At 46.0% G+C, this 13,716-nt stretch overlaps 1 protein-coding gene across 1 annotated transcript; it reads left to right on the top strand.

Moving 5' to 3' along the window:
* Nucleotides 1–376: 376 nt before the first annotated feature.
* On the top strand, nt 377–12,431 carry LOC144599788 (melanin-concentrating hormone receptor 1-like). The gene is made up of 2 exons (XM_078411024.1): nt 377–777; nt 11,655–12,431. The coding sequence occupies exons 1-2, from the start codon at nt 377–379 to the stop codon at nt 12,307–12,309; spliced, it is 1,056 nt and encodes a 351-aa protein (XP_078267150.1). The 3' UTR covers nt 12,310–12,431.
* Nucleotides 12,432–13,716: the final 1,285 nt, after the last annotated feature.

The raw sequence follows: 13,716 nt of genomic DNA, 5'->3' as shown, positions 1-13,716 counted from the left end.
TCACTTTATTAATACCGCAATGAGCCCAGCATTCAGTTTCAAATACCTGACCAGGGGAGCAAAACACGACATGCACTTCACTTCACTTCACTTCTGCAGCCTGTGAGTCGATCAGAAGGGGCTGGTGTACACAGGAGAATATAAAACAGCCGGGCACTGATCTCAGAAACTCATTTTCACTCACGTCTTCAGTGAGCAAGACTTCATGGGCAGCTGGAGTTCGGATGCATTGTTTTAAACTGTTGAATGCGACAGGGAAACGAATAGGGACGAATAAAGGCAATCGAGTAAGTGTGTGAGGCACTGCCTTGGGCATTGATAAAGCAACATCTTTCGCTCTTGTACCGGGCTGCAAGCACGACTACAACCAGTGGCCATGAATAGATGGAACCAAACCGGTTTAGGAGATCGGCGTCTGAACGCTGCCGATAACTTCGGCATGTGGGATATGTCCACGGAGCCGTTTGTGGACGACGCTGTGTTAATGCACATCCTGCCCTCGGTGTACGGAATCCTGTGCATCGTTGGGGTGGGGGCCAACAGCTTGATCATCCACGCCCTGCTGACCTGCAAGACCAAGGGGGTGTCCGACATCTACGTGCTGAGCTTGGCCATCGCCGACCTGCTGTTCCTGCTGGGGATGCCCTTCACAATCCACCAGCTGGTCAGGGACAGGCACTGGGTCTTCGGACAGTTCATGTGCAAGGCGGTGACCGTGATAGATGTCAGTAACCAGTTTACCACAGTGGGCATTATCACCGTCCTCTGTCTGGACAGGTAAGACCACATCTCCTACTGTGACCACATCCCTCTCCCTTCTCAAAACCCACTCTTACCCTAACCCGTAGATTCATTCAAGGATTGTCTTGTGTGAAGTCTTATTGAAGGAAAGAACAGTGTCCCTTTTTGTTTTGTTAAGAGACCAACAAGTAGATATAATCACAGACCATTCATGGTTCTCATCAATCCCCAGAGCATCCAAGTCAGATTTTGTTAGTGACAGCATTAGGCTGAGCCCCCCCCCCCACCCCAACTCCACTCCCCCCTCACCCCCACCCCATTCCCCACCCCCACTCCACTCCCCCCCATCCCCCCCTCCACTCCCCCCTCACCCTCACCCCCACTCCCACTCCACTCCCCCCCCACCCCCACCCCCCCCACCCCCACCCCCACTCCACTCCCCCCTCCCCCCACTCCACTCCCCCCCACCCCCACTCCACCCCCCTATCCCCACCCCCCCTCCACTCCCCCCCCTCACCCCCACCCCCACTCCCCCCCCCACTCCCACTCCACTCCCCCCCCCCAATCCTCTCCCCACCCTCGGATCTGTTTTCTGCTTTTTGTTTGAGATGAACTTGGCGGAGAACCAGCAACTTGTTGCACAGCCAGACACCAGGAGATAGCGGCCCGTCTCCGGGAATCAGTTTGTTTTTTTCTAATTGAGCTGCCAGCAGGGTTTCTGCCTGTATCTATAATGAGATGTTTTCAATATTTCTTTGCCTTGTTCTTGTTGGGTGACAATGAGATGTGAGGTGATTGGGTGGCATTGAGATGTAATATAAACGTCACATTATAATGGGCTTTGACGTGCTTCTAGTCAGGTGTGTGGAACCCAAAGCCAACCCCAGCTCTGACTTACAGCAGTACCCATTCAGTGCCAACTCACTGCTGAGCACGCCAGTGTGGGGTGGAGATGCTAGCATCAGGGGCAATGCTCAGTGATGCCGAACGAGTTAACCCCAGCACCTCCCACAGTGGAGGTAGTCTCACCCTGCTGGCACTGCCCACAGTGGAGGTAGTCTCGCCCTGCTGGCACTGCCCACAGTGGAGGTAGTCTCGCCCTGCTGGCACCGCCCACATGGCACAGTGGAGGTAGTCTCACCCTGCTGAAAGTCATGGAGTCATGGATGTCACTCCAAAGGTTTAGGAAGCTCAGAACAGTGTGTGCACAACGACAGGCATTCCTCTCTCATAGAAACATAGAAACATAGCAACTAGATGCAGGAGGCCATTCGGCCCTTTGAACCAGCACCGCCATTCATTGTGATCATGGCTGATCACCCACAATCAGTAACCTGTGCCTGCCTTCTCCCCATATCCCTTGATTCCACTAGCCACTAGAGCTCTATCTAACTCTCTTTTAACTCTCTTCCACAAATTCACAACTCTATGTAAATAAGTTTTTTCTCACCTCAGTTTTAAATGGCCTCCCCTTTATTTTTAGACTATGTCTCCTGGTTCTGGACTCCCACAACATTGGGAACATTTTTCCTGCATCTAGCTTGTCTAGTCCTTTTATAATTTTATACGTCTCCTCTCATCATGTGAATACAAGCCCAGTCTTTCCAATCTTTCCTCATATGACAGTCCCTCCATCCCAGGGATAAACCTCGTGAACCTACGCTGCACTGCCTCAATATGAAGGATGTCCTTCCTCAAATTAGGAGACCAAAACTGCACACAATACTCCAGATGTGGTCTCACCAGGGTCCTATACAACTGCAGAAGGACCTCTTTGCTCCTGTACACAATCCTCTCGTTATGAAGGCCAACACAGTTTAAGAATAAGGGTTAGGCCATTTAGAACGGAGATGAGGAAAAACTTTTTCAGTCAGAGTTGTAAATCTGTGGAATTCTCTGCCTCAGAAGGCAGTGGAGGCCAGTTCTCTGAATAATTTCAAGAGAGAAATAGATAGAGCTCTTAAGGATAGCGGAGTCAGGGAGTATGGGGAGTACTGATTGAGAATGATCAGCCATGATCACATTGAATGGTAGTGCTGGCTCGAAGGGCCGAATGGCCTACTCCTGCACCTATTGTCTATTGTCTATAACATGCCATTAACTTTCTTCACTGCCTACTGTACCTGCATGCTTACTTTCAGTGACTGATGTATAAGGACACCTAGGTCTCGTTGCACTTCCCCTTTACCTAACCTCGACAGGGTCCGGATGTCACAGTGGAAGAGAAGGAGAGGAGAACCAGAGTTCTTAGAGCCCCTGAATTCAGGCCAGTCCCAGTCTAGTACAAGGCATTGCCAACAGCAGGTAGTGAACAAGTTCACCGTCATGGTCAAGAACCTGGGTTTTAGATGTAGAAATGGGAACAGTTTAATAAGCTGAGGTGTGTGTGGTCATGTTCAGGGAAGGCAAGGGTATATACCCTATCCCAGAAAATGCCCCACGCCTCTCACACATGCACCCAGCAACATCAACCTCAATTACAACTCACATCCAAAAAGTCATTTTGTCACTGCATTTAGTCTGCACACTTACAGCATATTTCACAGTGTACAGAAACTCGCAGCTTTTCACATTGTTCTAACGCACTGGAACATGCTCAGTAATGCGTGATGAACCTCATCCACTCCTGTGGGAGAAGGTGGAACATTATCAAAGCCACCAGCAGCACAGTAGCATTGTCACATACACCTCCACTGGAGGTGAAACTTTGGCCATATTTGGAAACGGTCCCACAGATAATGACAGTGGGGAGATCATCGATAAGGGTGTAGCTTCATACACAATCTTTTTTTTTTGCATTCCACGCTAACAAGTGTGAACTCGTGCACTTTAGTATGTCAGCCCAGAGCAGGACTTATACTGTACATGGTAGAGCCCTGGAGAGTGTTGTAGAATAGAGAAATCTAGAAGTACAGGTGCATGGTTCTCAGGAAGTGGTCAGGGTTAAACCCTCATCTGTGGCACAGAGAAGCAGCAGATCCCCCACCTATGTCATTGTCCAACCCGCAATCCAACCACATTGGTCAAGTTGCCACGTCACCGAGCTGAATGAATCTGGTGTTTTCTATAAATGACACATTTGTGATTGTGCTGTCACTTTGTCTGTCGTTCAGTTAGACAGTTGCCACTTCTGATGAGGCCGTGCCATGTAAAGTCAGCGGTGATCAGCGTGGCTTGCTGATAAACCTGAATACCCATTTATCAAGGTGAAGGAAATGATGTCCACTCAGTTTGAGTACAGAGCCTGACTGCTTCCATAATGAATTGGGACGTTGTGCAGCAGGAGGCTTGCTTGATGTCTGCCAGAGCTCCCTGGACTGAATGAGATGGAAGGGGACTGAGGGCCACTATTGCCCTCTCTGCCACAGGCAGGACTGGCCACACATGGCTCTGTGATTGGAGCATGAGCCACAGGGAGTGCCAGATCTCAGTTAGCCGGCACTCGGAACCCTCTGGCCTCAAGCCAGAAAGCTTCTCTGTCAGTGGCATGTGTGCATATTGTCCGCTGAATACCCTGGGAGGTTATCACCTCCTGATCATGGTTCTCCTCCACTTTTGTGTTGAAGGGCACCTTTCCTCCTGACAAATTAGGACAAGTTCAGAGGGATATTGGTCAAATGCATGGATAGGACAAATTTAGAAGTTTAGAAGGATATGGGTCAAACATAAATGGGACTAGTGCAGATGGGACATGTTGGCCAGTGTGGTCAAGTTGGGCTGAAGGGCCTGTTTCTGCGCCGTATGACTCTGTGACAAGGAATGCAGGGGTAACTAGGACGCATTGCATGACAGTGCACACATAATGATGTTGAGTGACAGTTCTAGCATGTTAAGTTAGATTCCAAGGATCATTGGTTATGGTTAACGTGGTTATGGGAAATTTCAATATGCAGGTAGACTGGGAAAATCAGGTTGGTACTGGACCCCAAGAAAGGGAGTTTGTGGAGTGCCTCTGAGATGGATTCTTAGAGCAGCTTGTACTGGAGCCTACCAGGGAGAAGGCAATTCTGGATTTAGTGTTGTGTAATGAGCCGGATTTAATAAGGGACCTCAAGGTAAAAGAGCCATTTGGAGGTAGTAATCATAATATGATAAGTTCTAATCTACAATTTGAGAGAGAGAAGGGAAAATCGGAAGTGTCAGCACCACAGTTGAACTATTTGGCCAGCTCCTCCAAATGGAGGCATGAGGGAGGAGCTGGCTAGAGTTGACTGGAAAGAGACCCTAGCAGGGAAGATGGTGGAACAACAATGGCAGGTATTTCTGGGAATAATACAGAAGGTGCAGGATCAGTTAATTCCAAAGAGGAAGAAAGATTCTAAGGGGAGTAAGAGGCAACCGTAGCTGACAAGGGAAGTCAAGGAGAGTATAAAAATAAAAGAAGTATAACATAGCAAAGATGAGCGGGAAGCCAGAGGATTGGGACTCTTTAAAAGAGCAACAGAAGATAACTAAAAAGGCAATACGGGGAGAAAAGATGAGGTACGAGGGTAAGCTAGCCAAGAATATAAAGGAAGATACTAAAAGCTTCTTTAGGTACGTGAAGAGGATAAAAATAGTTAAGACAAATGTGGGTCCCTTCAAGACAGAAGCAGGTGCATTTATTATGGGGAACAAGGAAATAGCAGATGAGTTGAACAGGTACTTTGGATCTGTCTTCACTAAGGAAGATACAAGCAATCTCCCAGATGTTCTAGTGGCCAGAGATCCTAGGGTGATGGAGGAACTGAAGGAAATTCACATTAGGCAGGAAATGGTGTTGGGTAGACTGATGGGACTGAAGGTTGATAAATCCCCAGGGCCTGATGGTACTTAAGGAAGTACCCAGGGTACTTAAGGAAGTGGCTCTAGAAATCGTGGACGCATTGGTGATCATTTTCCAATGTTCTATAGATTCAGGATCAGTTCGTGTGGATTGGAGGGTAGCTAATGTTATCCAACTTTTTAAGAAAGGATGGAGAGGGAAAACAGGAAATTATAGACCAGTTCGCCTGACATCCGTGGTGGAGAAGATGCTGGAGTTAATTATAAAAGAAGAAATTGAGGAACATTTGTATAGCAGTAACAGGATCATTCTGAGTCAGCACAGATTTACAAAGGGGAAATCATGCTTGATTAATCTTCTGGATTTTTTTGAGGATGTCACTAGGAAAATGGACAAGGGAGAGCCAATGGATGTAGTGTACCTGGACTTTCAGAAAGCCTTCGATAAGGTCCCACATAGGAGATTAGTTGGCAAAATTAGAGCACATGGTATTGGAGGTAGGGTACTGACATGGATAGAAAATTGGTTGGCCGACAGGAAACAAAGAGTAGGGATAAATGGGTCCCTTTCAGAATGGCAGGCAGTGACTAGTGGGGTACCGCAAGGCTCGGTGCTGGGACCGCAGCTATTTACAATATACATTAATGACTTAGATGAAGGGATTAAAAGTAACATTAGCAAATTTGCAGACGACAGATGACTGGGTGGCAGTGTGAGCTGTGAGGAGGATGCTATGAGGATGCTGGGTGACTTGGACAGGTTGTGTGAGTGGGCGGATGCATGGCAGATGCAGTGTAATGTGGATAAATGGGAGGTTATCCACTTTGGTGGTAAGAATAGGAAGGCAGGTTATTATTTGAATGGTGTCAAGTTAGGAAAAGGGGAAGTACAACGAGATCTGGGTGTCCTAGTGCATCAGTCACTGAAAGTAAGCATGCAGGTACAGCAGGCAGTGAAGAAAGCCAATGGAATGTTGGCCTTCATAACAAGAGGAGTTGAGTATAGGAGCAAAGAGGTCCTTCTGCAATTTTACAGGGGCCGAGTGAGACCACACCTGGAGTATTGTGTGCAGGTTCGGTCTCCAAATTTGTGGAAGGACATTCTTACTATTGAGGGAGTGCAGCGTAGGTTCACGAGGTTAATTCCCTGAATTGCGGGACTGTCGTATGTTGAAAGACTGGAGTGACTGGGCTTTTATACTCTGGAATTTAGAAGGATGAGAGGGGATCTTATTGAAACATATAAGATTATTAAGGGATTGGACACGCTAGAGGCAGGAAACATGTTCCTGAATGTTGGGGGAGTCCCGAACCAGGGACCACAGTTTAAGAATAAGGGGTAGGCCATTTAGAACGGAGATGAGGAAATACTTTTTCACTCAGAGAGTTGTGAAGCTGTGGAACTCTCTGCCTCAGAAGGCAGTGGAGGCCAATTCCCTGGATGCTTTCAAGACAGAGTTTGATAGAGCTCTTAATGATAGCGGAGTCAAGGAATATGGGAAGAAGGCAGGAACAGGCTACTGATAGTGGATGATCAGCCATGTTCATGGTGAATGCCAGTGCTGGCTCGAAGGGCCGAAGAGCCTCCTCCTGCATCTATTGTCTATTGTCTATTGTCTATTGCTACTTTAAGGAGCAGAAATTTGACAAGTGGAAGAGTTAGGTTGAAGTCACTGGTTTTGGCAAGGGAATAAAATGCCATTTGTGAACAGGGTTTAGCCCCAGGGATCTCGGAGGCATATCCACACAGGAAGCTGCTAATTCATAGCCACCAAGAGCAAGTGGCCTAATAATCCAAGCCAAAATTTATCCCTTAGCCATGAAAATGAAGTGTGTGTGTGTGTGTGTGTGTGTGTGTGTGTGTGTGTGTGTGTGTGTGTGTGTGTGTGTGTGTGTATGCGCATGTGTGTGCGCATGTGTGTGCGCATGTGTGCATGTGCATGTGTACGCACGTGAGGTATGTGTGTATTTGTGTGTGTTTTAACATGCTTGGAGGATGTAGGCAATGTACTAAACAAATACTTTGCTTTGGTATTTACCAAGGAGAAGGATATGGAGGATAGTGAGATCAGAATGGGATTTCTAGGGTCGTTTGAAATTAAGAAGGATTTCTTGATGAGCATTTGGATAAATCCTCAGGGCCAGATGGGATCTGTCCCAAGTTATTGAGAGAGGCAAAAGCGGAGATCGTAGGACACTTGACAAATATCTTTGCATCCTCTCTCGCCACAGGCAAGGTCTTGACGTATTGGAGAACACCCAATGACATTCTACTGTTTCAGAAGTGACGTTGCAACAAACCTGGAAACTGTAGGCCAGTGAGCCTCACAATGTTATTGGAGAGAAATCTACGACATAGGCTTTGTTGGATTTGGAAAAGAATGTGCTAATTAGGGACAATCATGCATTGCTATTTTCTTTGATATATTAATAACCATTGATAAAAATGTATTTTCCTTTATAATAGTCATGAGTGTGGCCTTGGTTCTATTCTACATATACATTCAGTGAAAAGGAAATGGTATTCAGTTTTCATAACAAAAGAACTGAAGTTGCAATTCTCCTAATACAAGTCTCCTAATTTGAGGAAGGACATCCTTGCTATTGAGGAAGTGCAGCGTAGGTTCACGAGGTTAACCCCTGGGATGGCGGGACTGACATATGAGGCAAGATTGGAAAGATTGGGCTTGCATTCACTGGAGTTTAGAAGGATGAGAGGGGATCTTCTGGAAACGTATAAAATTATAAAAGGACTGGACAAACTCGATGCAGCAAAAATGTTCCCAATGTTAGGGGAGTCCTGAACCAGGGGCCATAGTCTAAGAATAAAGGGGAGGCCATTTAAAACTGAGGTGAGAAGAAACATTTTCACCCAGAGAGTGTTGAATTTCAAACCCCCTGCTGGACCCCCTGTAGTTTGCATACAGGGCCAATAGATCGGTGGACGACACAGTCAACCTAAGCCTGCACTTCATCCTCCAGCACCTAGACCACAAGGGGACCTATACCAGAATTCTGTTTGTGGACTTTAGCTCTGCATTTAACACCATTAACTCTACAAACTCTCCCACACACTACAAACTCTCCCAGCTGACTGTGCCTGAACCCCTCTGTCAGTGGATCATCAACTTCCTGACAGACAGGAAGCAGCAAGTGATGCTGGGAAAGCACATCTCGGACCCGCAGACCCTCAGCATAGGAGCACCGCAAGGCTGCGTACTCTCCCCTCTCCTTTACTCTCTCTACACCAACGACTGCACCTCCACAGACTCCTCTGTCAAGCTCCTCAAGTTTGCGGATGACACTACCCTGATTGGACTGATCCAGGATGGGGAGGAATCTGCCTACAGATGGGAAGTGACACAGCTGGCGTCCTGGTGCCATCGCAACAACCTGGAGCTCAATGCTCTCAAGACAGTGGAACTAATTGTAGACTTTCGAAGAGATCCCCCTCCCCTCCCCCCACTCACCATCAACAACACCACAGTCACATCTGTGGAGTCATTTAAGTTCCTTGGAACCATCATCTCCAGGGACCTTAAATGGGGGGCCACCATCGACTCCACAGTCAAAAAGGCCCAACAGAGGATGTACTTCCTGCGGCAACTGAGGAAACACAATCTGCCACAGGCAATGATGGTCCAGTTCTATACTACTATCGTAGAGTCAGTCCTCACCTTCTCCACCATGGTCTGGTTTGGCTCAGCCACCAAGCACGACATCCGGAGGCTGCAACGGATCGTTCGCACGGCTGAGAAGGTTGTTGGCTGCAACCTTCCCCCCATTGACGAACTGTACACTGCAAGGGCCAGGAAGCGAGCGGGCAAGATCATCTCTGACCCCTCTCACCCTGGCCACAAACTCTATGAAGCACTTCCCTCTGGAAGGCGACTCTGGACTGTCAAAGCAGCCACAGCCAGACATAAAAACAGCTTTTTTCCCACGAGTGGTAGTTCTACTCAATAACCAAAGTCTGTAGTCTCTTTTTTGCTCTGGTTTATTTTCACCCACATGTTTAGACCGTAATGTTGTATCCTTGTTGTTTTGATGTGTTTATGCTTTATTCTTAATTGTTAACTGTATGTTTGTGTTGTCATTTGTGAGTGGAGCACCAAGACACATTCCTTGTATCTGCATACTTGGCCAATAAACTTATTCATTTGTGGAATTCTCTGCCACAGAAGGCAGTGGAGGCCAATTCACTGGATGAATTTAAAAGAGAGTTAGATAGAGCTCTGGGGGCTAGTGGAATCGAGGGATATGGGGTGAAGGCAGGCACAGGTCATTGATTGCAGATGATCAGCCATGATCACAATGAATGGTGGTGCTGGCTCGAAGGGCCAAATGGCTTCCTCCTGCACCTATTTTCTATGTTTCTATGTTTCTATAAGATGGATTAATGTATTTATACAGGTTGTTGATGAAGCTGCAAGTTGCACAATCAGTATATACTCTGCTTCTTTCTTGTAGAAATGAGTTTTCAGATTTTGATAACTACAACTAAAATTGATTTGTGTAGGAAGGAACTGCAGATGCTGGTTTAAACTGAAGGTAGACACAAAATGTGGGAGTAACAGCGGAACAGGCAGCATCTCTGGTAAAATTAATTTATCAGATTAGATGTTTGCATAATGAGGAAACATTGAAGTGACTTGTTCTTTATTCCCTTGAGTTTGAGAAAAAGTGTGGATATTTTATTAAAACACTGAACAAGTCTAACCAAGGTGAGATTAGTTGAGCACATGTTCAGCACAGACATTGTGAGCCGAATGGCCTGTTGCTGTGCTGTTCTGTGTTCCATGTTCTATGAGTAGGTGCAGGAAGAACATTTCCCGTGCGAGTGGGAGATAGCATCATCTAAAGGGTTGGCCATTTATGACTATGTCTCTTGAATTATTTTTGCACAAGTCTGGAGATGCTCATAAATTGAGGATATTCAGAATGGAGAATGATGAATGTGTACATATTAACAGATTCAATGTATTCAGGTAAAATTTGGGAGGGTAGAGTTTAGAATATAAGACAAAGAAGGGAAGAGTTCTGCAAGATTTACTCCCCTTCAATAACATCAATAATAATCCACCTCCATTTTCTACTGGGTTTATGTGTGTGAGCTGGATTAATATCAATATAAATAAAGGCAGCAACACATCAACAATTGCATAATTGGAACCAGTATGTTCAATTAGCTTCCTCACTGTCACACACTCAGCAACAGTTTGAACCACTTACACCACATTTAAAATCCAAGGTCTTGCTGAAAATGATTTTGTCACATTTTGTTTTCCTTTCTTTCTGCTTAATAATGTCAACTTTAATTAGCTCTGCAATATTAACAAGGTGACTAAGAACTTTCCAGTGCTGCAATGCCAGGACAATATCAAAGGTTGAGGTCCGAGCCTTAACCAATACAAAAATTAATTCATTGCTTCTTTATGTTGGAACAGCATTACTGCATTAATCCTAACACAATGACTGCAGTGTGTCATTGCAATAACTCCATCAGTCATCTGCACAGTTGCTCTTCCATATTCCTGCCAATTAATTAGTTACTGCGCTAATCCTGATGTACCATAAGCACACTGTCAGTGCAGTAATATCATCAATCAGTTGCCAAACACATCGTATTATCTCGACAATCTTGGCACACCAGTACCATTGCACAATGTCACTACAGTAATCCCAATACATCACAAGCACAACGTTGCTGCAGCCATCCTGATATCGCATTACTCAAAGAACCATTTTACTGTACTTAATCCCAGCACACTTGTGCATCAGTATCAGTTTATTAATCCAATTAAGGAAAATAATATCTGTGATTATGAATGCCACAGTTTCAACAGGTTAATACAACATTGGTGTATTATAAAGGACACCAAGTGCTGCAGCATCTCAGCAGGTCAGGCAGTTTCTCTGGAGAACATGGATAGGCGACTTTTCGGGTCAAGATCCCGACCGAAACGTTGCCTATCCCGAGATGCTGCCTGACCTGCTGAGTTATTCCAGCACCTTGGGTAGTTTTGTTTGTAAACCAGCATCTCCAGTTCCTTGTGTCCACATATTACTGTGTTAAAACTTGTTGCGCGGTGTAGTAATTTCAGCAGGTGAACATTCATCTAATGAGTGGATATTTTGTTCTTCAACAGGTATATTGCCATAGTCCATCCCACAACAGAGAGGAGGACCATGCCATGGACCGTGCTGGTCAATGGTCTCGTATGGCTTGGCAGCCTGTCACTGACAGTCCCAGTCATGTTGTATTCCAGGACTCTTCGGATGGGGGACTTTGAAATATGTGCACTGGACTTGCCTTCTGGAGCAAAGGGCATGTACTGGTATACACTTTATCAGTCCACATTGGGATTTATCATTCCTCTGATTATTATAATCACCTTCTACTCACTGACTCTCTATCACGTCTTTAAATCACTGAGACGAGTGGGTAGGAAGCAATCAGTGCAGGCAAAGCGGGCGACCAAAACTGTGCTCATGGTGATAGCTGTCTTTTTGGTATGTTGGTCACCTTTTCATGTGATGCAGATACTCAATTTAACGGCCGGGCAACCCACCGTGCTTTTTCTCTACATCTACCATATCAGCATCTGTCTGAGCTACTCCCACAGTTGCATCAACCCCCTCCTGCTCCTGTTCTGCACAAAGAATTATCAGGAGCGCCTGTGCGGCAAGTTGACAAAGAGCAGCACTGCCTCTCATGTCCGATTAGCCGTACCTCGAAGAGCTGGGGCGTGTGAAACTGCGGAAATAGAGTGCAAGTCCTCCGAGAAAGAGGCACGCATTTAATGCCACACAGTTATCTTAAGGTCCGAACATTCTGTATCCTTATCAGTTCAGGTCGATGGATGCTGCCTGATCCGCTGAGTTACTCCAGCTTTTTGTGTCTATCTTCGGTTTAAACCAGCATCTGCAATTCATTATTTCTGTCTACACCCACTGCCTGACCTGCACAGTGTTTCCAGAATTTACATTTCTTCTACCAGATATCATATGTCTCAGTAATTTTCTTTAATGTTATTACCTTCATTATGGAGGTACGTGGGACTGTAGATGCTGGAATCTGGAACAAAAAACAAACTGCTGGAGGAACTCTGTGGGTCAGGCAATATAAGCGGAGGGAAAGGAATTGTTATCATTTCAGGTCAGGACTCTGCTTGGTCCATCTGCCTATCATTCCTCACCCATCCCTGGTCCAGCGATATGTAAGAAGGAACTGCAGATGCTGGTTTAAACCGAAGATAAACACAAAAAGCTGGAGTAACTCAGCGGGACAGGCAGCATCTCTGGAGAGCTGGAATGGGTGACGTTTTTGGTCAAGACCCTCCTTCAGACTTGTTAGGGATAAGGGAAATGAGAGATATAGACAGTGATATGGAGAGATAAAGAACAATGAATGAAAGATATGCAAAAAAGTGATGATGATAAAGGAAACAGGCCCTTGTAAGCTGTTTGCAGGGTGAAAATGAGAATCTGGAGCGACTTGGGTGGGGGGGGGGGCAGAGAGAGAGGGAAAGAGGGCTACCTGAAGTGAGAGAAATCAATATTCATACCACTGGGCTGCAAGCTGCCCAAGCGAAATATTAGATGCTGTTCCTCCAATTGTGTTTAGCCTCACTCTGACAATGGAGGAGACTGAGGACAGAAAGGTCAGTGCGGGAATGGGAAGGAGCATTAAAGTGTCCAGCAACCGGGAGATCAGGCAGTTTCAGGTGGGCTGAGCGAAGGTGTTCCATGAAACAATTGCCCAGTCTGAGTTTGGTCTCACCGATGTATAAGAGTCCACATCTTGAACAACGGCTACAGTAGATGAGGTTGGAGGAGGTGCAAGTGAACCTCAATGTCTATATGTCTAATTTCCCTCATCCTTAACCAGTCTGAAGAAGGGTCTTGACCCAAAACATCACCCATTCCTTCTCTCCAGAGATACTGAGTTATTCCAGCTTTTTGTGTCTACCCTCGGTCCACCTATCTTCTACTGGTCCCTGTCTCCCCTCTCCCCCTCTCTTTAGAGTAGTCACCTTCCTCCCCCCTCTCAATCTTGATGCAGGGCCTTGCAGAGCTAAATTGTCAACAATTCCTTTCCCTGGTCAGATACTGCTGACCTGTTGAATTCCTCTGGCAGATTGTTTTCTAGTACATTATGCAGTGTTTAGTGCCTGTTGATTCTAGCTATCTGTTACTGCATGCATCTTT

This window comes from Rhinoraja longicauda, chromosome 14 (genome assembly GCF_053455715.1).
Source record: "Rhinoraja longicauda isolate Sanriku21f chromosome 14, sRhiLon1.1, whole genome shotgun sequence".
Classification (NCBI taxonomy): Eukaryota; Metazoa; Chordata; class Chondrichthyes; order Rajiformes; family Arhynchobatidae; genus Rhinoraja; species Rhinoraja longicauda.
The sequence above is the reverse complement of the archived record's forward strand: the minus strand, read 5'-3'. Positions and strand labels throughout refer to the sequence as shown.

What these genes read in the sequence shown, in the direction of transcription:
- LOC144599788 (XM_078411024.1), top strand. Translation starts at nt 377, where the DNA reads ATGAATAGATGGAACCAAACCGGTTTAGGAGATCGGCGTCTGAACGCT. An exon ending in ACCGTCCTCTGTCTGGACAG is followed by an intron (nt 778 to 11,654) that starts GTAAGACCACAT and finishes GTTCTTCAACAG; the next exon opens with GTATATTGCCATAGTCCATC.